The sequence below is a fragment of the Arvicanthis niloticus genome, chromosome 24 (assembly GCF_011762505.2).
Source record: "Arvicanthis niloticus isolate mArvNil1 chromosome 24, mArvNil1.pat.X, whole genome shotgun sequence".
NCBI lineage: Eukaryota > Metazoa > Chordata > Mammalia > Rodentia > Muridae > Arvicanthis > Arvicanthis niloticus.
In genome coordinates, this window is record NC_133432.1 from 15,292,435 (window position 1) to 15,318,294 (window position 25,860).

General features: G+C 48.9%; 1 protein-coding gene across 1 annotated transcript in view; it reads left to right on the top strand.

The window, feature by feature from the left end:
* Positions 1-2,320: 2,320 nt before the first annotated feature.
* The window catches only part of Atp6v0a2 (ATPase H+ transporting V0 subunit a2), a 32,441-nt gene continuing 8,901 nt past the window's right edge, over positions 2,321-25,860 (top strand). Inside the window, exons 1-14 of the mRNA XM_076922923.1 lie at positions 2,321-2,560; positions 5,889-5,967; positions 8,425-8,522; positions 10,456-10,593; positions 12,175-12,263; positions 14,218-14,344; positions 17,767-17,849; positions 18,762-18,855; positions 19,446-19,658; positions 21,819-21,969; positions 22,395-22,531; positions 22,856-23,043; positions 23,138-23,228; positions 23,994-24,112. Coding sequence (XP_076779038.1) covers positions 2,444-2,560; positions 5,889-5,967; positions 8,425-8,522; positions 10,456-10,593; positions 12,175-12,263; positions 14,218-14,344; positions 17,767-17,849; positions 18,762-18,855; positions 19,446-19,658; positions 21,819-21,969; positions 22,395-22,531; positions 22,856-23,043; positions 23,138-23,228; positions 23,994-24,112 — 1,724 coding nt within the window. The 5' untranslated portion in view covers positions 2,321-2,443. The remainder of the gene's footprint in view (positions 2,561-5,888; positions 5,968-8,424; positions 8,523-10,455; positions 10,594-12,174; positions 12,264-14,217; positions 14,345-17,766; positions 17,850-18,761; positions 18,856-19,445; positions 19,659-21,818; positions 21,970-22,394; positions 22,532-22,855; positions 23,044-23,137; positions 23,229-23,993; positions 24,113-25,860) is intronic.

A 25,860-nucleotide genomic window follows, 5' to 3' on the forward strand; every position in this document is an offset into this window, starting at 1 on the left:
CTTAAGAGTATGACTTAGAAGTATAGAGATCAGAGTTAGAGACAAGACCTAAGGGCATGATTAAAGGTGTAACTTAGAGGCGTGGCTTAGAAGTAAGACATATAAAAGGCAGAGACAGAATCAGACTGAGATCAGACAAATCAGACACATCAAACATTAGGTAGAGTCTGCCCTCACCCGCAGACCTGAGCGGCAGCTTGGGCCAGGATACAGTGGCCGCCCAAACGTGGGTTGGCCCGGGCCTCAACATTTTGCCTGGGCTGCGACGTTTTTTGGCCGCCCCAACGTGGGGCTAGTGTGGACCCCAACATTATTTTGGCCGCCCCAACGTGGGGCTAGTGTGGACCCCAACACTGAAGGACTCCAGAGTTCAAGTGTGTCGACAGGAAAAAGCAGGAAGGAGGTATGGCCCAGCAAAAGGAACCATGGTAGGAAGCAGAAGCTGCCTCGAATGCATTCTGTGCAACGGGGAGGGGATTGGGTTTTATTTGAAATGCAGTAAAAGAAGCCAGAGATTTTAAGTACACATCAGAGCGTGTGTTATTGCAGAGTCTCATGATTGCCGGAGGCTAGCAGTGTGGCTGAGGATTACAGAGACCACACACTGTACCACTTAGAGCCCAGTTCCACAGACTGCACCCCTCCCAGGCTGGCAAATGCACTGTGACAAAGGCAACTGGTGGTGGCTGGCTGCAACTGAACCAGTATCTTTTGGGTTAATAGAATGTTCTCAGATCAAGGATGATGGCTGCATCCTCTGTGCCTTCACTAAGAATCAAAGGGTTGTATACTTGAAACAGAACTTAGAGTCACGCAAAATGGTTAAGAGACTTCCCCAGACCCCCGTTAAGCTGGCTGGAGAGATGGCTCAGTGGTTAAGAGCACATATTCTCCTTTTAGAGGACCTGAGTTTAGTTCCCATGTCAGGCAGCTCACTCTTAATTTCAGCTCCTGGGGCATCTAAATCCTCTGGCTTGTGCAAGTTATGCATGCACGTACACACACTTTAAAATAATAAAAATCTCTTTAAAAGATTTGTTTGTATGCTTGAGTGTATATATGTGCAGAAGCCTACCAAGGTCAGAAGAAGGCATTGAAGTCCCTGACATTGCAGTTACAGGTGGCTGTGTGACACCTGATTAAGTCCTGGGAACCCCAAAGCTCACTGCAAGAGTTGTAAGTGTTCTTAAGTCCTGAGCTATCTCCAGACCCCAAAACTCACTTTTTTTTTTTTTTTAAAAGCCTAAGCTATTAAGAATACTTGCCTAACATGTATGAAGTCCTGGGTTCCATCCCCAGCACAACACAGACCTAATGCTTGTCTGTGATCACAGCACTGCTGGATGCAGAATGGGTCGTTAGGGGGATCAGCAGTTCAAAGTCATCCTCAGCTACTTGTTAAGTTTGAGGCCAGCCTGGCATACATGGGACTCTATCATATAAATAAATAAATAAATAAATAAATAAATAAATAAATAAATAAATAAGCAAGCAAGCAAGCAAGCAAATAGAGAAGTATATTTCTCATCCTCTGGTGCATGGCCCCGTACCCATGCACACATGAACAGCATTAATTAGATTTAGGGGGTTATCACAAAAGAAGACATGAAATTGAGAGGGGAACGTTTTGGAATACTGAGAGTTGGATCGAGAAACGGGCTGAACACGATCATAATTTGGTTGTATATATGTATGAAATCCTCAAAAGTAAAGAAAATTTAAGAAGAAATAAATCCGCGGGGCACAATGGTGCACATCTTTAATTTCAGCACAAGGAGGTGGAGGCAGGATGATCTCGGTGAGTTCGAGGTCAGCCTGGTCTACAAGATGAAGTCCAGAACATCCAGGGCTACATAATGACACCCTGTCAGAAAAGAGAGGAGAGAAGAGGGGAGCGGAGGGGAAGAGGAGAAAAAAAGACTTCAATATGTGCTGGACGTAGTGGTGCATGCCTTTAATCCCAGCACTCGGGAGGTAAAAGCAGGCAGATCTACATAAGGACATCCAGAGCTACATAGACTCTGTTTCGAATAAAACAAAAACATCTTCAAAAGTAGCTGGCCGTAGTGGGGCACGCCTACAATCCTGATCCTGGGAAAACTGAGGCAGGAGAATTGTGAGCTTCAGTTTGGGATCCACGAAAATCCCATTAACTACTGAAATAAGAAACTCTGAAAGCCGCGCAGGGGGTCATCCAATTAGGGAATCCTGCCTCCTGTGCGCCGATTGGCCGAGACGTAGTGACGGGCTGCCACGATTCCGGCCGTTCATTGGTTATTCTGCGGTGGGCGGTTCCCCGGGGCGGAACCGGAACCGGCTGCGGCGGTGGGCGGGCCGTGGCGGGTGGCTGTGGCGGCGGCTGAGCGGTGGCCGCGGTGGCAGCGGAGGGGAGCCCCATGGTGCGGGTGCGCGGGCCCTGGAGGCTGAGCGAGGCGGCGCCGCCATGGGCTCCCTCTTCCGCAGCGAGAGCATGTGCCTGGCGCAGCTCTTCCTGCAGTCGGGCACGGCCTACGAGTGTCTGAGCGCGCTGGGCGAGAAGGGCCTGGTGCAGTTCCGAGACGTGAGTGTCCCGCGGCCTGCGGGCCTGTGAGGTCCCGGGCTGGTCGCCGCCAAAGCAGGCTGGCACCGCGGGGACTCCGGCAGGGAGGTGGCTTTGCAGGGTAACCAAGGAGGACCCCTCTGAGGAGGTGGCCTTTGAGCGGAGACCCAGCTGGGACTGGAGCTGTCAGGGAGAAAGACGAGGGTCTCTGGAGATGGCTTTGCAGGGTAGTCAAGGGAGACTCCCTCCAGGGAGATGGTCTTTGAGCTGAGATCCGGATGGAACAGGAGCTGGCAGCGGGAAGATGTGGAGGAGGAGGTTCCCCAAAGGTGGTTTTCCTGGGTGACTAAGGAGGGATCTCTCTGAGCAGTGCTATGTGGGATAAGAGAGGCAGAAGAGGGATCAGGTAGTCAGACAGGTTGTGACTCCTTAGAGAGCTTTTGAATTTTTGATTCCTGTGTAATGATACGCCCGCATGGTTGGCAAGTGACAAGGACCTGGGTCACACTCAGTAGGTGTGGGATGGAGGCTGTCTCTGCAACTATAATGACACACTTATGAACGCAGCCATTGGCTTATGTTCAGCCTCTGTGCTCTGCCAGCCTTTAAGGGTCAGGACCTTGCCCAACTTGTTCTTTTCCTCATTTTTCTCGAGCGGCGCGGGCCCTGGCGTTTATTGGCATTAATAAACAATTGCTGGATGAATACAAAAGCTTTTTATTGAGTGACTTCTGGCCGTGGGGACAGTGAGGCAGATGAAGTCCCTGTGCCGTAGGGGCTCACAGTCTGGGAGGACAACGGGGAGGCACTGATCATGAGCTACAAAGATATGTGCTATGGAGAACAGTGCAGAAAGGCTGCCGAATAGGGCCTGATACCTACTAATGGCATTGAACCCCACCAGTGTGGGGAAATGTGGCCATTTCCCTGTATCTTTCTGATGGGTCCTTACTCTCAAGAGGGCGCATCACTATCCACGATCTGATATAGACAATCTTGCACTGTCTCGGGAGACTCCTAAATGACAGGTGAGGTAGCAGGCAAGGTGCAGTGCCCTTCCCGGGTCCTGGAGCCACTTGGACTTCAGCCCTTGGATCTTCATATCTGACAGGTAGGGTGTGGTGCTTTGAGTATCACCAGAAAGAGCCAGGCTCCAGTGGCAAGGGAAGCAGGCTTTTATATCAGGTCTGTTTGTTCCATCCACTCCTGCAGGGAGTTGACTGATAAGCGCTGCTGCTCTTTCTAAGAGGAAAATAAAGCAAAAGTGTTTTGCTGAAGTCAAGGGTGCTGGGTATAGACCCCTGTCAGCTCAGGCATCGGTATTAAAGCTCCTGTTGGGTCCCGAGCTCATTCATGGGTCGGTATCACCAACCATTTTTGGCTTATTTGGGCCTTTCTGCTCATCACCCTTGGAGGGGGTGGGGCAGCTGAAGGATTTCTGTAGTGACTGCAGTGGGAAGGCCTGGAAAGAGAGAGGTTGTGGCCCTGAAGGGACAGGTGGGCTCAATTCCATCTCTACTCTGAGGACAGCTTTTTTCCTTGGCCTTTTGGGTGCTGGGTCAGGAAAGGCTGAGTCCTGTAGTACTTAGTACTCTCTCCACTGCCTGGAGCTGGGTGTGGTATTACCACACTCTAGAGGCTGAGGCAGGAGGCTCGAGGGATGTCTCAGCAATTAACAGCACTGGCTGCTCTTGCAGAGGACTGGAGTTCAGTACCCAGCACCCACAGTTTACAGTGGTCTGTAATTCCAACTCCTTTGACTTCCTCAGGCACCTACACTTATGTGCCCACACCACAGGACAAACAGACAGACAGACAGACAGACACACACACACACACACACACACACACACACACAGAGAGAGAGAGAGAGAGAGAGAGAGAGAGAGAGAGAATATTTTAAAAAACAAAGGAAGGGGTCTATTGAAATGTATGTTTATACCATTAGCTTTGAGTTAAGGTGACTGCAACCTTAAATGGATACTCCCCCCCCAAAAAAAAAAAAAAACCCAGATTATAACCCATACAACAGAAAAATAGTGACAGTCTAAGCTGCTGCTGCTGGTGATGGTTGTTAGCATCCTTGAGGCAGGAGTACACCTCTTCACAAAAGATCCTGCTGTTAAGAGTTAAGCCACGGCATAAAGCCACTGGCAAGCGGAGCTGCAGGCAGAGCTGGTTGCCTGCTCCTGGTTCCCATTCAGTTGCCCAGAAGTGACACTGTCTGATTCATCTGGATAAGAATGACCTCCAGAGTAAGAGGAAGGAGATGGAGAAGTGAAACCCCATTTTTGATTTCTGGCTAAAGCTTCAAAAGAAGCTGAGATTCCAGAACACGTGCTGAGGCTTTGGGGGCTGAGGCTTTGGGAGCAGCTCCTGCTCGGCTGGGTCAACAGTTTCCCAGGGCAAATGCTGCCTCAATCCAGATGCAGCTTGTACCCTAAGTGCCCGTCCTCACAAACGATTCATAGAAAAGTTTATGGGTATTAGGTGAACATATCATCACACCCTTTCATCCCAGCACTCAAGAGACAGGGAGATCTCTGAGGCTACAGACCGAGTTCCAGAACAGCCAGGGCTACATAGAGAAACCCTGTCTTGAAAAACTAAAACAAACAAAAAGTGGGATATTGCTGCTATTATTAAGACAGTAATTACTTGTGTTAAGTTATCTAGGGAAGAAATTAGCATGTTAACTTTTCAACTCATTCTAATATCTGCTTGCTTTAGTTTGAGGCAGGGCTCTGAACCCCAAGTCTAGTTGGACATGACCTTGAACTTACGATCCTCCTGCCCCTGCCCTCCAAGTGCTGAAATTATAGGTGTGTGCCACCACTCCAGTTTTATGTGGCTCCTGCGTGCTGGACCAGCATTCACCAGTGACCTCCACTCCCACCAATTTCCTATTGTTTGATTCTTGGTCTAGATTTTCTGTCTCTGAAGTTGCCGTTCCTACAAGTTTCATATCCATACTCATGTTTTTTCTTTAAATTAAATGTTTTCCGTGGGTTGCTTCTAAGCCAAGGGCTATTTTTCAGTCTTTTCAAATGTTAACAGTTGCCCACTTGCTGTCTAGAAACCCCTGCCAGTCCTCCTGTTCAGTGGCCAGTGACAGTGTGTGCCCCTCAAACCTCCGGCAGTGATAATTTCCTTCCAACAGATTTTACCTTCGCTCAGTGGCAGAATGTGACCCAGCACTAGCAAGCTTTAAAAGGACTAAGTAACTAAAAATGAGATTTGAATTTAACCAGGCCTGCATTTGATTCCCCCACCAAAATGGTTCAAATAATTAGATAAATATAAGCAAATTTAAAATTTTGGCAACTTAAAATTTTCTTTCTTTTCTCAGCTCAACCAAAATGTAAGTTCTTTTCAAAGAAAATTTGTTGGTGAGGTAAAGAGGTGTGAAGAACTAGAACGAATATTGGGTAAGTTTGTCTTCCATCTTAATCTTCAGTACTTTTTATCTTGATATAAACCTATCTGTTTCTTTCAGAAAATATAGATGAATAGAGTGGTGCACGCCTTTAATCCCAGCACTCTGGAGGCAGAGGCAGGTGGATCTTTGAGTTTGAGGCCAGCCTGGTCTATAGCCCAAGTTTCAGGACAGCCAGAGCTACAGAGAGAAACCCTGTCTGGGGCAGGGAGAAGAGAGAGGAGAGAGGAGAGAGGGGACAGGGGAGAGAGAGAGAGAGAGAGAGAGAGAGAGAGAGAGAGAGAGAGAGAGAGAGAGAGGTGGCGTGGGGGGGGGCAGTTGATCCCTGTTCTGTACAAACATAAACACATCATTTTTGATGGCAGCTGAGTGGTATTCCGTGGTATTGATGTGTCATGGCTTATTCAGGCCATCTTGTATAGTTTTTTTTATAGGTTAAGAACCTTGTACACATGTTAATATTCTTCACTCAACTTAAGTGGTTATTTAGGAACAAGAAAGGCAGGAAATGGCTGACAGCTAGCTTGATAACATGTGGTGTTTTTGCAGGGCTTCCTTTGTGAATGGAGTAGGTTGGTGCTTTCTGCTCAACTTTTACAACCCAGTAGCCCATTCATGGGATTTCCTTCATCTCTAAAATCTGTAGAAGTAATCTGGGTGTAAGAGAGTCTTGACTTTTAGAATATTTTTTAAAAAGATTTATTTATTTACTTTATATCTATGAGTCCTCTAGCTGCATGTACACTTGCATGCCAGAAGAGGTTGTGAGCCACCATGTGGTTGCTGGGAATTGAACTCAGGACCTCTGGAAGGGCAGCCCGTGCTCTTAACCACTGAGCCATCTCTCCAGCCCTTTAAAATGATTTAATTGTTTGAAATTTTGTACACATATACAAGGCATCTTGATCATGTTCATTCCCCACTCTCTTCCTCCCCCTCCCAGTCCCAACTTCCTGTCCTGTTTTTCTTTAACGACCTGCCTAGTCTGCCTATGCCACCAGTGTGTTCGTGGCTGTGGGGCATCCATTAGGACACGGGCAGGTGACTGGGGGCCACAGCCCCCAAGAAGACAGACTGCCTGTGCCAGTGGCCCTCAGTTGCTAATAGCTCCTCAGTGAGGAACTCCCCTTCATTTAGAGATTTCTTTTTCTTCTCCTTCTTTTTTTTTTTTGGGGGGGGGGGGCAGGAGTGGGGTGATCAAGGTCTCCTGTAGCCCAGACTGGACCCAAGCACAGTGTGTAGCTGAGGCAGACCTTAAACTTCTGATCCTCCTGCTGTTTTCTACCTTCTAATGGGACAGGTCTGAGCAGCAACACCCAGCCTTTCTTTTTTTTAAGATTTATTTTTAATTACTTTTAATTGTGTGTGTGTGTGTGTCTGTGTCTGTCTGTCTGTCTGTCTGTCTGTGTGAGTACATGAGTGCAGATAAACCCTTGGAGAACAGAGGTCTGTTGTGTCTCCTAAAGCTGGAGTTACAGGTGGTTGTGAGCTGCCCAGTGTGGGAGCCGCAGCTTGAACTTAGGTCTTCTGGAAGAACACTCAGTGCTGTTAAGTGCAGAGCTGTTTCTCTAGACAACACTTGAACTTTTAGTTAAGGATTTTAAATTAGCAAAATATTTTTTAAAAGATTTATTATTTTTAATTGTGTGTGTGACTATGTACATATAAGTGCAGTGCCCAATGAAGCCAGGAGAGGGCACCAGATCTTCCGGAACTGTTATGGTCCACATGAGGTCCAGTTGTGAGCTGCCTCAGGTGGATGCTGGGAACTGAACTGCGTCCTCTGCGGGAGCAGTGCTCTGACCACCTCTCCAGCCTTAATATCTATTTGTCAGATTTTTTTGTTTTGTTTTTCAAGACACTGTTTCTTTGTATAGCCCTGGCTGGCCTGGAACTTTCTGTAGACCAGGCTGGCCTTGAACTAAGAGATCCACTTGTCTCTTGTCTCCTGAGTGTTGGAATTGAAGGCATGTGCCACTTCACCCGGCTTCTAGCCCTAATGTTAACAGTAACCTTTAGTCATGTGGAATCTCTTGCTTAACATGCTAGTTATTTGCATATTAATAGATTATGTGTTTAAGTGACATCATCACTTGTGGACAGATCACTTGTGTAGAATGAGGCTCCTAAAAGCAGAGCAGAGCGCTGCCTGCTGCCTTGCAGGGGAGCCTGGCTCTGCTGTGACTTTGTCTGAGGATCTCAGTGGGGAACACCAGCTCACTGCCTCTGGTGGGGGTCCAGGTCTGCACCTTCAGTGTCTTCCACAGGAGGAGGTGCCCAAACTTGTTTTAGCCGTGGTTTTAGTTACGAAAGAAGCTGGGTATAGCCAGTATATGCAGGAGATGACAGGGACGGGCATGATCTGTGCACACAGCAGGTTGGGGCTGCCAGGGTTCGGATTGCAAAGGGTCACAGTGAGACTGTCTGACTCTGTGTCTTATTTTCACAGTGTACCTGGTGCAGGAAATCACCAGAGCTGATATCCCCCTGCCTGAGGGAGAGGCCAGTCCTCCCGCACCACCTCTTAAACATGTTCTAGAAATGCAGGTAACTCACTCCTGAAGACACTTGTCAGCAAAGGTTCCAGGGTTACCAAATCTCCTGCACGGTGCTTGATGCCTCGCCTCTCTGCCTCTCTGCCTCTCTGCCTCTCTCTTTGCCTTTCTGCCTCTCTGCCTCTCTGCCTCTCTCTGCCTCTCTGCCTCTCTGCCTCTCTCTTTGCCTCTCTGCCTCTCTGCCTCTCTGCCTCTCTGCCTCTCTGCCTCTCTGCCTCTCTGCCTCTCTGCCTCTCTCTTTGCCTCTCTGCCTCTCTGCCTCTCTGCCTCTCTGCCTCTCTGCCTCTCTCTTTGCCTCTCTGCCTCTCTGCCTCTCTGCCTCTCTGCCTCTCTGCCTCTCTGCCTCTCTCTTTGCCTTTCTGCCTCTCTGCCTCTCTGCCTCTCTCTGCCTCTCTGCCTCCCTGCCTCCCTGCCTCTCTGCCTCTCTGCCTCTCTGCCTCTCTGCCTCTCTGCCTCTCTGCCTCTCTCTTTGCCTCTCTGCCTCTCTGCCTCTCTGCCTCTCTGCCTCTCTGCCTCTCTGCCTCTCTGCCTCTCTGCCTCTCTGCCTCTCTGCCTCTCTCTTTGCCTTTCTGCCTCTCTGCCTCTCTCTGCCTCTCTCTGCCTCTCTGCCTCTCTGCCTCTCTGTCTCTCTTCCCTGCACTACAGCCTGACATAAAGAACAGGGGGTTGGGGGCGCAAACCCCCACTGTTTTGTCTGACTGTAGTAAACTGCTGTTGGAAGGAGCCTAAGGAGAATTTAGTCTCTCTTGTGTCAGGGGAGGTGTCAGGATGCTCACTCTGGAATTACCCATCCTAGCACACCTGTCCCTGCTCCAGTGCTGGGGGCTGCAGGCCTGGGCCTTCATGTTGGTCCTACTCCAAGCTCCCAGCAGGAGGTCAGCATGCTGGGAATGGAATATCACCCCACCTCACCTATGAACATGGGGTGTTGTCTGAGACTCCAGACTTTTTTGTTTTGTTTTTGTTTTTTTCTCTTTTGAGACAAGGTCTTAGTATGTAACCCTGGCTGGCTTGGAACAGGTTGGCCTCAAACTCATAGAGATCTGTTTGCCTTTGGTTCTGAGTGTGCTGGGATTAAAGGCCTGCACTAGCACACTGGCCCTTATAGACTTCTTGTTGGGGTTGGCACTCAGAAGAAATATGGCCATCCTCATCACTCTTTTGAAATAGTGGCCATGGTATTGTTGAGGCCCTTCTGTGGCCAGCTGTTCTGTCTGGGAAGAAGTAGCCAGCCACTTAGTGTGTGAGCTCATGTTAAGCATGGCACCCTGGCAACAGCAGTGGCAGTCCTCTGGTTCAGCTGGGTGGCCAGGTCATGGTGGAAATATGGCCAGTGCCTGGTTATGATGTAATTATAGGCAGAGAGATGACTTTGATAGCTCTGACGATGCAGAGCACAGTAAGGGGAACAGGAAGGGTGGTTCTGAATGAGTGAGCGTTGGCTCAGTGGCTTGTTTTACAGATTCTGTGTCTGTGGTTTGAAGGATAAGGACACTTGGTTGTGACCACTGAAGCTTTTCTCGAGTGCGTATAGCCTTAGTATTCTGGTGGGACCAAGTGGAGACTCTTAAGCTGGAGACAGGAGAACATGTTCTGAAAAGCTGATCTTAGATTATTTCCATTGTGGGATGGACAAGCAGCTGTAGGAAAGCCAGCAGTAGCTGGGACTGGGGTGGGAGCCCACATGTGGCCTGCAGGAGCTGGGGTCACTGCAGTAGGCAGATGTTTGACGGCAGATGGTGGGTTCACACCGTGAACTAAAATGAGCTGGTGAACCTTGCAGTCCCGACGTGTTCTCACACCCGCAGCACGTTTGCATTCTGGCTTGTTGCCAGGCACTGTGGCCTTTTCACCTCGGTGACTTCGGGGTTGTGGGGGCGTTCTCAGACTAAGCCCTGCTCTCACCAGCAGCCGTGTCATTGTAGGAACAGCTGCAGAAGCTCGAGGTGGAGCTCAGAGAAGTCACCAAGAACAAGGAGAAGCTGAGGAAGAACCTGCTGGAACTGGTGGAGTATACCCACATGCTTAGGGTCACAAAGACCTTCATCAGACGGAATGTGGAGGTACGTGTCAGCAGGAGAAGTCATACCGCAGGGTCCACCAATGCTGCCTGCAGGGTTTGTTGTCAGTTCGTTTACATGTGTTGCCTTTATGTTTACCGTCGAAACAGCCTTGTATAGCCTTGGCTGGCCCTGGGCTCTCTATGCAGCTTGACATACTTCTGATCCTTGTCTCTCCGCTGCCCCAGTCCTGGAGTTAAAGCTAGCTTTGTCAAACTAGCAAGCACCCTGCCAACTGCGCTATCTCTCAGGGCCTGCTAAGATTTAATTTTTTGAGACTAGGTCTCACAGGTAGCCCGGGCTGTCCTTGAAATTGGAGTAAGTGCTGGGATTACAGGGGGAGCTGCCGGGCTCGGCATAGATGTGTTTTTGTTTTCTGTGTTTTAAGTGGTCTGCCTCACTCTCTGCTTTGCTTGGGGTTGGGTCATAGGTGTCTCCTTGTGCTGCTGCTTTTAGCAGGGACACCACTTCCTGCCTCGAGATCGTTTAGTTTACGGTTGAGAAATAGATGGTTTGTTTTGTCTTTAATTTCTTAAAAACTGTGTTTTAATGTTTTTATTTTATGTGTAGTGGTGTTTTCCCTGCATATATACCTGTACACTATGTATGTGAGTTATAGAGGGTTGTGAGCTGCCACGTAGCAGCTGGGAACCGAACCCAGGTCCTCTGGAAGAGCAGTCAGCATTCTTAACCCATCTTTCCGGCCTCTATTGTATTTTATTATTTTATGTGTATGGGTGTGTGAACCCACAGAGGGCACAAGAGGGCGGCTGATACCCTGGAACTGGAGTTAATAGACAGTTATGAACAGCGAGCCGTGTGGTCCTGGGAATCGAGCAACAAGTATTCTTTTTTTTTGTTTTTGTTTTTGTTTTTTTTTTTTCGAGACAGGGTTTCTCTGTGTAGCTCTGGCTGTCCTGGAACTCACTCTGTAGACCAGGCTGGCCTCGAACTCAGAAATCCGCCTGCCTCTGCCTCCCAAGTGCTGGGATTAAAGGCGTGCGCCACCACTGCCTGGCTGCAACAAGTATTCTTAACCACTGAGCCATCTCTCCAGCCCCAAGCAAAATGTTTTATGGTTATGAGGGAAAAAAAAAATCTTTGTTTTTCTTAAAGGCTGTGAGTAGAGAGGGCAAGAAGAAACTCCTCACGAGTGAAGACTGGTTCATGCTGGTGTCACTCAGGCTTGGTGGGCTGAGGGTGTTTGTGTGGATGCTCCAGTATCACCATATGCACAGAGCCTTTCATTTCAGTTACGGCCTCTCAGCCTGCACCACACTGAACTAGCTGCATGGGATGGGGCTCATCCCTTCTGTGTTTGCTCTGGCTTGCTGTAGTTGTTACCCAAGATACAATAAGTGTCTCTCTCAAGCTGAAGTGCAGCCTGACTTACAACTACTCTCATGGGAGTGTCTGAGCCATTTACCTGTCAAGCATGGCATCGTGACTTTCCTTATGGGGCAGTTTGCCCATCTCAGTTGTCATCCGTTCCTGGTTATCAGTGCCTCTGTGGGCTTGTCTGGAAGCGTGCGTGTTGTGAGGGAGGAGTCTGTTAACAGTGTTCCTGCTTCTGTGTCCTTCCAGTTTGAGCCCACGTATGAAGAGTTTCCCGCCTTAGAGAGTGACTCTCTGTTGGACTACAGCTGCATGCAGCGGCTGGGCGCCAAGCTGGGGTAGGTGACAGTGAGTGCCAAGCCCCTTCCTGTAGAATAGGAGACTTGGGCCATAGAGTGGGTGAATGGGCCATTTACAGACGATGATTGGCCCAGAGTGATCGTCTCTCAGAGAACACTGGGCTCCTGTACATTGGACTTAATCACACAGTACTGGTGTAGCTGAAAGCCGAAGGGATTTCTTCTCTTGGTATATTGAACTGGAGAAAAGCTACATCTGTGTTCCCCAGTGTTGACCCCATGAGCCCAACATAATTGGTCTTTGAAGCACCAAGTGCTGTGGTGGAAACGGGGGTCTCTTCTGGGTTGATGGTTGGTTTTTGTGTTTTGTTTGTTTTTCCCTATATTTATTTACTCGAGTTCCCACAAGTCAGAGGACAGATGATAGGAGTCAGTGCTCCCTTACCTTGTGGGTTCTGGGAACCCAGCTCAGGCTTGGCAGCATGTGCCTCTCCTGCTGAGCCGCTGCTGGGTCTGCTGTTGAGTGAGGCTTCCAGTGGCTGCACTTGCCCTCAGTTTCTTTCTTTCCTTTGTTGTTTATCCTTGTCCTCTTTCTCCTTCTTCTTTGAGACAAGGTGTCATGTAGCCCAGGCTGGCCTCAAACTCACAATGTAGTTGAAGATGACCTTGAGCTTCCGATCCTCCTGTTTCAACCTCCCAAGTGCAGGGATGGCGGGTGCGTGTTACCACACCTGGCTCTGCTGTCTGTTCCTTCAGCTTTCCTGACCCAGTGACCCAGTGAGAATGCATTTCCTTGTGTGACTTGTGAAGTTCTATTTTAAATTTTACTTTTTAAAATTTATGATTTTCTTTCTTCCTTTCTTTCTTTCTTTCTTTCTTTCTTTCTTTCTTTCTTTCTTTCTTTCTTTCTTTTTAACTAAAAGGATTATGTATATGCTGTTTTGCTTGTTTGTATGTCTGGATACCATGAATGTGCCTGGGACTCACAGAGGTCAGCAGATGCCCTGAAACTGAAGTTACAGCCCACTGTGAGCCACCGCGAGGGTACTGGGAATCGAACCCAGGCCCTCAGGAAGAACACTCAGTGCTCTTAACTGCTGAGCCATCTCCTGCTTTTTATCTTTCTTGTCTAGCACGTGTGTTTGGGGGTTGGTGCATTTGTACTCTGGTGTGCACATGGAGGGCAGAGAAGAGTGTTCCCAGTGTCCTTAAATCTCTTGCCAGCCCTCTTTTTCTTTTCTATGTTTCTTGAGTTTGAAGCCAGAGCCCAGCATGTTCTGGGCAAGTGCTCTGTAATGGAATCACTTCTCCAGCTAAAAAAGTTGTTTCACAGTCCTGGGTTTTTCATTAGGGCATGCAGTGAAGATTGGTATAAAGACATATTCCTTTGGAGAGACTTGCCGTGTTCACAGGTAGCTGGGAGTGCTGTCAGCCCTGGGCCATTTGTATTTCTTAGAACAGGGCTTTTGTTGGAACTTTTTTTTTTTTTAGAGTTTTTGGAAGCGATGCGAACTAATACCCAATTCTGGCTGAATTCTGTGCTGTGTCTCTGTGTTCTCTGAGCGGACTTCTCTTGTGTCCATGAGAAGCACAGCTGTGAGCAGGTGACTGCGGACGCTCCTTTACTTTCCTGGCCATCACTCATTTAAGGAGCAGTCCTCTGAGCAGGAAGTCATGGCCATGGTGGCTTCTCCCCATCCCCTCACTCACCTTGCTGGCATCTGGAGCTTGTCCTCTTCCACACTGGCATTTATAGGGTCTTCACACCCCAAGTCAGTGTAAAGTACACAGCAGCTGGTTTTCTGGTTTGGTCTGGAAAGTCTACAACTTTGCCCTTAGTCAGCTGGCCATGCATAGGCCATGGCAGTGTCAGTAATCCTTTGCCCAGCACATGGATATCTTGCCGCTTGATGGCTCTCACACCAGCCTCTTGGCCTGCAGGAGACAGAGGTCCTCTCAGTCCTCTAATGCCGGGGTCTTCACTGTCTCACAGATTCGTTTCTGGCCTGATTCAGCAAGGCAAAGTCGAAGCATTTGAAAGAATGCTGTGGCGGGCCTGCAAAGGGTACACCATTGTGACCTATGCAGAGCTGGACGAGTCTCTGGAAGACCCCGAGACGGTGAGTGCCTGTCAGAGGCAGAAGCTGGGGCATTGCTGTTCAGAGGCAGGCCGCTGCCTGTGTGTGTGAATACCCAAAGATGCTTCCACCTCACGCTCACACTGAGCCCTACAGTTCTCCTAAGTCTGGGCTCCCAGGCCCCATCTCAGGAAGCGGCAGCTCCACGTCTAAGGCTCAGTCCACAAGCCTCAGGACGCCCAACATCTTCTGCACTCCGCTCCATCCCCAGACTCAGAGGCCGGGCTGAGGAACAAAGGAAGTGTGGCTCATGCGCTTTCTTCTGCTCAATCCGTTTTGGTTGGGGTCTTGGCTGCATTTTTCTTGCCTCTAGGTTTCAGTAGCCCATCCCACAGTATTACCCCTGCCCCACCTTGCCCCTGTTTCATCCCAGCATCCAGCTAGCTCTGCCAGGGCGTCTCGCTCTTAGAATCTTCCAGTGGCTTCCAGTAGAAGGCCCCATTCCTTGTGGTGGCTTGTCTGTCCCATCTGTTCTTCTCGTACCCTTCTGTCCAAGCATGGGGAGGGCTTCCCCTGTTCCAGCATGCTTCTTTGTGGGCTTTTTCTTTGGTTTCAGTCTTTCTCCAGGTCACCTTCATTTTTTCTCAATACTTAATAGTCCTCTGGGACTTTCTTTTCCACCAGTGTAAGATGGCTACACACCCTGCCTCACTGCCCCTCCAACCTGGCTTTTTCTGTAATGTTTCTGCCATCTGGCTATCATGTCTCATCAGCCTGACAGCTCCCTCAGCTGCTCCTAGCCTTGGCAGCTCAGCAGTTTCTGACAAACAGGGTGTCAGTTGTGTTCTCCGTGCTGGGGGCTGAGCCTAGGCCCTCATTCACACCAGGTGAGCTCTGTACACCCCGCTGAGCTTACAGACATCCATTTTGTTGAAATTTTGTAATGATGCTGATTCTTATTATTCACAGAAATATGTTGTTCAAAGACACTGTAAACACTCAGCAAATACTATGGGGTTTCTCTGTTCCTAGGGCAGCATGGGCTTGCTTCTCGAGCATCAGTGGTCACTGTTCATCAGTGAGCCATGTCTGGCCTTACTTTGTTTGTGTTTCTCTTTGACTTGTTTACCATGCATTGTCGACTCTTTTTAACTGTGCTCTAACTGGTGTTGAGGAGGCTCACCCACACAGATTTCCAGAAGACTGTTCTCACTGAATCCTAGATATGTTCTTTGGTGGCTGTCTTAGGGTTTCATTGCTATGAAGAGACACCATGACCAAGGCAGCTGTCTTAGTTAGGGTTTTACTGCTGTTTACAGACACCATGACCATGGCAACTTTTATAAATGACAAGATTTAATTGGGGCTGGCTTACAGGTTCAGTGATTCCATCCATTATCATTATGGCAGAAAGCGTGGCAGCATCCAGGAGAGCATGATGCTAGGGGAGCTGAGAGTTCTACATCTTGTTCCGAAGGCAAACAGGAAAAGACTGTCTCCTGCATGGCTAGGAGGGAGTTCTTAAAGCCTACCCCCCACAGCTCCTCCAACAAGGCCACACCTCCTAATAGTGGCACTCCCTGGGCCAAGCATATTCAAACCACCACATTTCCACTCCCTGGCCCCCATAGGCTTGTTCAAGTCTATGAACAATATATATGAGTCTGAGGGGCCCATACCTAAACATAGCATAATGTGAAATATATTTAGCCCAACTTTAAAAGTCCCCATAGTCTATAGCAGTCTCAACAATGTTAAAAGTTTAAAGTTCAAAGTCTTCTCTTAGATTCATTTAATCACTTAACTGTATTTCCCTATAAAGTCAAAATAAAAAAGCAGATCACATACCTCAAATATCATAGGATATACATTACATTCCAAAATATCATAGTAAGGAAATACTGGGCCAAACAAGACCAGAACCCAGCTAGGCAAACTCTAAACTCTGGATCTCCATGTCTGATGTCAAAGTGCTCTTCAGATCTCCAACTCCTTTCATCTTTGTTGACTGCAACAAACTTTTCTCCTTGACTGTTTCCCATGGCTCTGGCACCTCTAACATCTTCATTTCCAAGGCAACTTCAGTGTTACAGCTTATTGTTTCAATGTCTGGGAATCCACCCACAATCTTCTGGGCTTCTCAAAAGGGCTTGGGTCACTTCTCCAGCTCTGCCCTCTGCAGCACTCTTAAGCTCTGGTTGACTTCACTCCATCGCCTCTGCTGTTGTTGGTCATTCCATGGAACTGGTATCTCCAACATGCTGTGGTCTTCTGCTGCAACTATGCTTTACTAATAGGTTCCCTTCATGGTGCCAAGCCTCAGCTTCTTTGCATGACTCCTTTCGTCATGGGCCCTCAACTGAAACTGAAGTTGCACCTTCATCAGTGCCCTTCCCTGGCCTCTCAGTACCAAGCCTCAACTGTTCTTCATGACCCCTTCATGTCTTCAAAACTCGTACCATCTGGGTGACTCTTACACATTACCAAATCCAGCTGTAGCACGAGGTACAGCCTTGGCTATTTCTGGAACACAGCTTCTTTGTCCTCTCAGAAAACACTTCCCAGATTTCACCTCAGTGATGCTGGTCTCTTCTTAATCATTACTAATTTCTTAGCTCCAGCTAAACAGCTTGCTATCCTTGATCAAAATGCTCTTCATGAGACTAAACCAGAGAACAGAGTCTCTGCTGGGCCTTTTTGAGACCTCCTTTGTCAATGCAATTAATATAAATCTCTTTTCCTTAGCCTCAGGTAAACTCTTCAGACAAGGGCAAAAAGCAGCCACATTCTGCACCAAAATACCATAAAAACAGTCTCTTGGTCACATATTAAAATTCTTCTCTAAAACCTGTAGAGCCAGGCTTCCACAGTTCAAATCACCCTTAGCAACAAAGTCTTCCATATTCCTACTGGGATAGCTATTAAGTCCCACTTAAAGCATTCCACTGCTTTCTAAATCCAAAGTCCCAGATCCACAGTAGGAGAAGACTGTCTCTCAGGTAGCTAGGAGGAGGGACTCAAAGCCCACCCCCATAGTGACACAATGTCTCCAACAAAGCCACATGTCCTAATAGTGCCACTCCTTGGGCCAAGCATATTCAAACCACCACAGTGGCCATTTAAACAGTACCATCATCAACAAGCATATACAGGGAAGTCATGGCAGTGATGGGGAAGGCACTTAGTTACAATAAAAAGTTGAATCGGGAGAAGGCAGAATTTGACCCAGTGTGCTCACCTCATACTGAGGGGGTCTGGCTCGGCAGACGCCTGTGAACCAGCTTGGTTGCCAGGTTGGGGTTGTCTTGGTGAGCGGGTGAATTGCAGTCATGGATACGCTTCAGTAAGAGCACTGCACTGCACCTACTGCCTCAGGCAGTGAACTTGGTCTGGGAGAGTGGGAGTCACCAGGGTTGAGGGTGTGCACAGAGCTCACCATGCTCTCCCTCTGTCTGTCTTTGTAGGGTGAAGTCATAAAGTGGTATGTGTTCCTGATCTCCTTCTGGGGAGAGCAGATCGGCCACAAGGTTAAGAAGATATGTGACTGGTGAGAAAGGAGGCTTCATTGCTTTGTTTCTTCCCCTTCTCCCAGGACTCAGAGGCCAAGCAGGTTCTCTACCACTGAGCTACCCCAGGCCTCGGATTCTTTTGTTTATTTAATGTGTTTTAAGACTTGTTAGGTACACTAGTTAGTTAGTTAGTTAGTTAGTTAAGCCATCAACTGGATACATTTGGTAATCACCTATTGTTGGGTATTGAATCCTCTGGAGTTGGAGTTACTGGCTGTTTTCAACCACCATGTGGGTGGCTCAAACTGGGAACTGAACCCAGGGCATCTCTGGCCCCAGCTGTATCCTTGCAGTAGACAGATATATTTAGTGTGACAAAGAAAGCTGCACCCACTCAGTGAAGTCCCTTTGTTGCCTTTGCCAGGCTGCTGCAGAGAGGCCTGGAGGGTGTCTCCAAGTGGCTTCTGTAGAAGGGAAAGAAAGGCACAGCTCAGTGGGCAGTGTAGGGCGACTGCAGTTTCTTGTCTGGGTGTCTAAGGACAGAGGGCCTGCGGGGACAGCCCAGCCTCAACAGTGTCAACCCTGAAACAGTAGCCAGCTTGAGCTTACAATTCTCCTGCCTCTGCCTCCTGAGTGCTGGATTACAGGTTGTGCCACCACCATCCTGGCATGTTGTTTTAAGGTTGCTTTTAGCCTGCTTGATGGTTCTTAACCTCAGGTGAATTTCAGGAAGGTAGGGCTGGGAACAGGCTTCCTGGAGTCGTGGTGGGTATGGATATGAGAATGTTTTGGGATCCATTTGCTGTATGTCCACTGAGTTGTGTGCAAGGCCTTCCCATGTGGCTGTGTCATTGCCCTGCCTGGTGCTGGCGCTGGTGTGCCTGGCACGATAGAGTCTGGGGTCTCAGAAGCAGCCCCTCCTGCTCTGACTGCTGCGTTGTGTCCTCTAGTTACCACTGCCACATTTACCCATATCCGAACACGGCTGAGGAGCGCAGGGAGATTCAGGAGGGGCTCAATACCCGGATCCAAGACCTTTACACGGTGAGTAAGCCGGGGCTGGGGACATGGCAAGGCCATCTGCTTTCTCTGTCAACTGGGTGTCTGGTTGTGGACTGTCACCATGCATTCCTGCCATTGGAGCATCTGTTTGCAGTTGCAAATCCAGGTAGTGGTGAAGGCAAAAGCCCTTTGTGTCTCTCTGGTATGCCAAGTCATTATTTGAGCAATGAAGACAGGCTTGAGGGGTGGGGGCCACCCCACCCTGCCTCTTTAAGATTTGAGTTTCTCTTGATGTCACTGAGGAGCAGATTTCCACACATGGAAACCTAAGGGCTGGAAATGGGGTTGGTAGCTTTCAGAGCTAGGCCAGGACTAGGTGAGTTGAGAGGCAAAGGGCCACCCTTCTGTCAGGCCACCACTGACAGGATGTCTGAGTTCTTCAGTGTCCTTGGGCTCTGTTCTTGGAGGCCACCTAGTATGTTGGTGAGCTGGCGGTCTCTGACCATTCCTGATGGTCTTGCTGTGGGAGCAGGTACGTGAAATGATCCTCCTTGGGAGAGTTCCCGAAAGGTGGTTATGCCAGTGGACTAGAACTGTGAGTGTAGTCATAAAGCCCGTGCTTGTTCCCACAGGTGCTGCACAAAACGGAGGATTACCTGAGGCAGGTGCTGTGCAAAGCTGCCGAGTCAGTGTGCAGCCGTGTGATTCAGGTGAGGAAGATGAAAGCCATCTACCACATGCTCAACATGTGCAGCTTCGACGTCACCAACAAGTGCCTCATAGCTGAGGTCTGGTGCCCCGAGGTGGACCTGCCAGGCTTGCGCAGAGCACTGGAGGAAGGCTCGGTAAGGCTCCCTGCCCCATTAGGACCCTCAGACCAAGACCACACACTGCATAGTGTGTCATAGGGTACTGCACAGCTCAGGCCGGAGGTTGGAGAGTTTGAGGCCAGTCTGAGACCTTGTCTCAAAAACCAAAACCAAAACAGAAAAAGTGTTTTAGAGTGTTGAGAAGGGACTTGCCCAACCCTGCTTTCAGACTAAAGCTTTGAAGAATGGTTCTCCTAGAGCTGGAGAGATGACTCAGCAGGAAGAGCACTGGCTGCTCTTCCAGAGGACCTGGGTTCAATTCCCAGCACCCACATGGTGGCTCATAGCTGTCTGTAACTTCAGTTCTTAAGAGATCTGGAGCCCTCACATAGATAATACAACAGTGTACAGGGGGAAGAAAGAGTAGATCTCTTGGGCATTGAGTGGGGAGAACATCCTGAACTGTGACTGACGGTCCCTCCCTAGGGGCACTGCTTCAGTTTTGTCCTATCTCTGTCACTGTGGCTGGATATGCATAAGCCTAGGGGTAGGCACAGACTCAGGCACAGGCAGTCTTTATTTTCCTCTTACCTTTTGAATTAAATTCCTTCCTCTCTTTTTTTTAATGTCTAAAGAACCGTTTTGTTTGGCCTGCAGTTCCTCTGGAAAGTGCAGAGGATGGCGGATGGTAGACAGCTCCTTAGCATTGGCTTCCTCTAAACAGCAGACTGTGTGGTGCTCTCTCTACTGAGTAAAAACAGTTCTGTTTTTATGACCAGATTCTCTTGCAGGCACACATCTTGGTTTATTAGCTGGTTCTCAGCCCGTCAGGTACTTTCTGGTTATAAACACCACTGCACAGAACGACACATGACCTGTTACTTAGCCTGTGCAGGTCTTCCAGAAGGATTTCCCCAGCTCCAGCTCTTGCTGAGTGAGGCTGGGTTTCTTTCTGTTTGCTGAAGGCGCTCAGCTTACTGGTGTGAACATACATGCCATTGGTTTCTTGCCCTGGATGTGGGTCTGTTTCTCCTCTATTGTTCACTGTAGATAGTGTGCATTTCTGGACAAGTGTGACTATTGTAGATAGCGTGCATTTCTGGGCAAGTATGACTATTGTAGATAGCGTGCATTTCTGGGCAAGTGTGACCATTGTAGATAGCGTGCATTTCTGAGCAAGTGTGAACACTGTAGATAGCGTGCGTTTCTGGGCAAGTGTGAACATTGTAGATAGCGTGCATTTCTGGGCAAGTGTGAACAGTGCACTGAAACTGAGGGAAAGCTGACAGAGAGGGCTCTGCCACAGTGATACAATTTATATTTTTTTTACATATTTTCTTTTTGTAAATTAGGTAATATTGTAGTATATTGTAGTTGTATCTAACTTCCTCTTTGCTGACTATTTTAAATTACTTTTGTTATGCAGTGTGTTTGCTGTATGTGGGTATTACAGTGCCTGTGGAGGTCAGAGGACAGCTTGCAGGGATTGTATAGCTTCCACCAAGTGGATCCTGGGATTGAACTCAGGTCATCAGGCTTGTAGGCAAGCACCTTTACCCACGGAGCCCTCTCACCAGCCCTTTCTAGACCACTTTTAAGAGATAAAGTCCTAGACTTCAGGGTTCCTTTTCTGTCTGTCTGTCTGTCTCTCTCTCCTTCTCTCTCTCCCTCTCCCTTCTTCTCCCTCCCTCCCTCTCCCTCCCTCTTCCTTCCTCTTCCCCTCCTCTCTTATCTCTCCCCGTATAAGTTTCTGCTCTGTTGTTGCTATGCTGGCCTCACCTTCAAAGATCCTCCTGTCCAAACTTCCTAACTGCCGACACCACAGGCCTGCACTGCAGACCTGGCTCACATGTCAGTTTTTCATTGCCCTGGGCCTGATTCTGCCTCCATTTTTCTCATCCCAGCTTTGTCCCACTCTCCTTCCAGGGGTCCCAGCTCCATCCTGCTCTTCTTCCCAGGGGTCCCAGCTCCATCCTGCTCTTCTTCCCAGGGGTTCTAGCTCCATCCCTCTCCTTCCCAGGGGCCCCAGCTTCAGCTTCTGTCCTCCGGCCACTCTGGCTGTTCTGCTTGCTGTCCCATGCTGCGACCCGTGTCTGTGAGCATGCAGAGCAGAGCACAGCCAGCTGTGTGCATCACGTGTTGGTCTGTAGCTGTTCTCATGGACAGTCATTTTCCTCTTTCTTTTCTGTGTGGAAGAGAGAGAGCGGAGCTACAATCCCCTCGTTCATGAACACAATCCCTACGAAAGAAACGCCTCCCACTCTGATCCGCACCAACAAATTCACTGAAGGTTTCCAGAACATCGTGGATGCCTATGGTGTCGGGAGCTACAGAGAAGTGAACCCAGGTGGGGCATCTGGATGAGCACAGTCTTGTACTTTCATCAGCTCAGCCTTGGCTTTTGTTGGGTTTCTGAGGCAGGGTCTCACCCAGTAGCCCTGAGTAGCCTGAAACAGTCACAGTGGGGCTGGCTTTACACTTCTGGTGATCCTTCCGTCTCTTCCTCCTGAGTGCCAGGCTTACAGGTGTGTGCCACCATGCCTAGCCCTGTTAGTGCTTTTGATAGAGGAATGGAATAGATGATTGTCAAGTGTCAAGTGCTGTCACTTTGTCAGCTTAGTGTAGCATTAAATGACCTTACAGTCCTGAGAGCTGTGAGAAAGTGTGTGTGTGTGTGTGTGTGTGTGTGCATGTGCATACACACACGTGTGCACTTGTGTCCATGCTAACCCCAGGCCCTGCTGAGAGCTTGCCAACCCCCTGTCTTTGCAGCTCTCTTTACCATCATCACTTTCCCGTTCCTCTTTGCGGTGATGTTTGGTGACTTCGGGCACGGCTTTGTCATGTTCCTGTTTGCCCTCTTACTGGTGTTGAATGAGAATCACCCCAGACTCAGCCAGTCACAAGAGGTAATGCTCGCCCACCAGCCTGTACACGGTGGACGGTGGGAGCCCTGACAGGGCTTGCATTGTTTGACTGGAGGAGAGCTTCGTTGTGTTTATTGTGCTTTTGGTGGGGAGTGATTGACATGGTTTCAGGTAGTCCACTAGACTCAAACTTGTTACATACCAAAGGCTGACCTTGAACTTGTGATCCCCCTGTGTGTAAGACTCCCACTGGTATGTGGTTTTCTTAGAAGCCCTAGAGGAAAGGCTGGAATGAGCCATTATGAGCTTCCCTTTACGAACCCACTGTCCAGTGAGTGAGTCTGCTCTCACGCTGTCTTCTCTCAGATTCTTAGGATGTTCTTTGATGGCCGGTATATCCTGCTGCTGATGGGGCTGTTCTCTGTGTATACCGGCCTCATCTACAACGACTGTTTCTCCAAGTCTGTGAACCTCTTTGGCTCTGGGTGGAATGTGTCTGCCATGTACAGCTCCAGCCACTCTCCAGAGGAGCAAAGGCAGATGGTGCTTTGGAAGTGAGTGGCCTGTGAACAAGGATGCCACAGGTGGGTGTGCCTTTCCCACGCCCCTTCCTCCCTGCATGACGACCTGCTCTGCCCTCTATTTCAGTGACAGTACCATCAAGCACAGCAGAACTTTGCAGCTGGACCCGAACATCCCTGGAGTTTTCCGAGGCCCCTATCCTTTCGGAATTGATCCTGTGAGTGCTTCCTTCCCCGTGTGTGAGGGAAGGTGCTGGGGTGTTGCTGCCTCTCTGTAAGTGCAGTCAGTGGAGTGGCCTGCCACCTGGGGAGCCAGGTCAGTGCAGGAGAGGCCAGCAGATCCTTGAGGCTATGGTCTTTTTCTGTGGAAGAACTGATCCTTTGTGGGTACCAGCCAGGTTCTTGAGCTGCTTCATGTTTGTGTGAATTGCCTTTGATCTAGGGTGGAAGGTGAGAGAACTAAGGCAGCCCTAGGGTGCCAGGCTCCTCCTATCCCATGAGATGGTTCAGCAGGCAGATGCCTGTAGGCCAAGCTTTGGACCAGTGTCCTGAAGACTTTCTGAGGAGTTGTCCTGAAAGTGGATCTCAGCACTGTTGCGTTGGCTGGGAAGGTGTGGGTGAGGCTGCTCACAGTATGGCTGGTCTCAGACCTACAGTCTCAGTTGTCCTCAGTCCTGCCCAGAGGTGTCATTTGTATACTTAGAGAAAGTCTGAGGTCTGGGCAAGACCCAAAAGGTGAATAGTATTCACAGAATGTTCAGCTGCCCCGCTCTGCAGCCAGATCTAGCAGGGATCTAGCAAGCTCTTGCCCCAAAGGGCCCTGTCTTAGAGAACTCAGTCGAAAACACGAAGAGACAGGTGGTGTGCCCTCTGTAAACCCAGAGTCACCCAGTCCTGTGCGGCTGATGGTCACCCTGTGGTCCAGGACCTCTCCTGTGTGGCCAATGGCACTTCCATTGCTCTGTTCATTTTTTTGTCCTTAGATTTGGAACCTGGCCACAAACCGCCTCACGTTCCTCAACTCCTTCAAGATGAAAATGTCTGTGATTTTAGGAATTTTTCACATGACTTTTGGTGTCATACTGGGAATATTTAACCACTTGTAAGTACGTGTTTTGTTTTTTCTTTCATGTTTTTTGGCTGCCCTTAGGGTGGTGCCCTTCCACTCTCCAAGAATTAGTGATATGGTTCTGACATCTGTGCTTATAAACTGATTTTGTTACTCTTTCTCATTATTTATTTACTTACATATCTTTTTATGTTCATTTGAGAGGAGGAAGATGCTACACATCACAGTTCCCGTGTGGAGGTCAGGGGACAGCTTTTGGGGTTGGCTCTCTCCACCCACCATGCGTGGGTCCTGGGGAATTGAACTCAGGTCATCAGGCTTGGTAGCAAATGCTTTTACCCAGTGAGCCACCTCTCCACCAACCCCACCCCTTTACACACGTATATATGATGTGTGTGTGTGTGTGTATGTGTGTGTACACTTGTGTGAATACTCGATTGTCAGAGAGCAGTTTGCAAGAGAATTTTCCTTTCTACTGTGTGGATCCTGGGGAATGAACTCCAGTTGTCAGGCTTGGAGGCACTTGTTTCTACCTTCTGAGCCATCTCAACAGCCTGTCATGTTTTAGGGGTGTTTGTTTGTTTGTGTTTGTTATTTTATTTTGTGTGTGGCTGTTTTAACTGCATGTGTGTGTGAGCATCATGTGAGTGTCTGTTGCTTGTAGAGACCAAAGAGAACATCAATCAGAGCCCCTGAAACTAGAGTTACAGATGATTGTAAGCCACCATCCGAGTGTTGGTAAGTAAATCCAGATCTTCTCGAAGATCAGCCAATGCTCTCAACCACTGAGCCATCTCTCCAGCCCCTAAGTTTTATTTCTTGATGCTAGACTGTTGGCTTCTGGCCAAGGGCAGTTGATCTGATGGTGCAGGGTCAGGTGTGATTCTGTTCTGGTTATTTAGTTTTAGGTTTTGAGCATCAGTGATTTATCCATTCAGTGCATACTGTGGGCTGGTGCTGTCCTTCCTGGGCACCAGGCTTCTGCAGAGTGGAGATGGGCCTTTGCCCTCCTGGAGCTCCTGTCCAAGTGTGACATGAATGCCGGGTATTCAAGTAGAAAGCTTTCAGTGTCATGGGAGAGTCGGCACCTTGGCACTTCCTCTCCATGCTGACTGCCTCTATTCATGAGGGAGCATGTGGCGCATGCCTTTAGCCCCAGCACCCAGGTGGATCTCTGTGACTTTGAGGCCAGCCTGGTCTACAGAGCAAGTTCCAGGACAGCCAGGACTACACAGAGAAACCCTGTCTTGAAAAACAAAAAAACAAAACCAAAAAGAAAAGAAAACCATTGTTGAAGGCGACGAGTGCTTTGAGCTGCAGAGAGCTGGGTACATGTGTACTGTTCTTCCAAAGTCTGCTCTCAGCACCCATGGTGGGTGGCGCTCTCAGCACCCCTGTAATCAAGTACACAGCCCCTCCACCCGCATACTTACACATAATTTTTAAAAAGTTAAAAAAATTGGAGGCTGGAGAGACAGCTTAGTGGTTGTGAGCGTCTGTTGCTCTTCTAGAGGACCTGGGTTTGGTCCGCAGAGCCCACATGGTGGCTCACTACTGGCTATGGCTCCAGTTCCAGGGGATCTTACACCCCTTCTCATCTCTGTGGGCACTAGACATGTATCCAAGTAAAGCATTCATACACATAAAATTAAATACATTAAGAAAATTGATTTCAGGCAAAGACAGGTGGATTTCTGAGTTCGAGGCCAGCCTGGTCTACAAAGTGAGTTCCAGGATAGCCAGAACTACACAGAGAAACCCTGTCTTGAACCCCCCCGCCC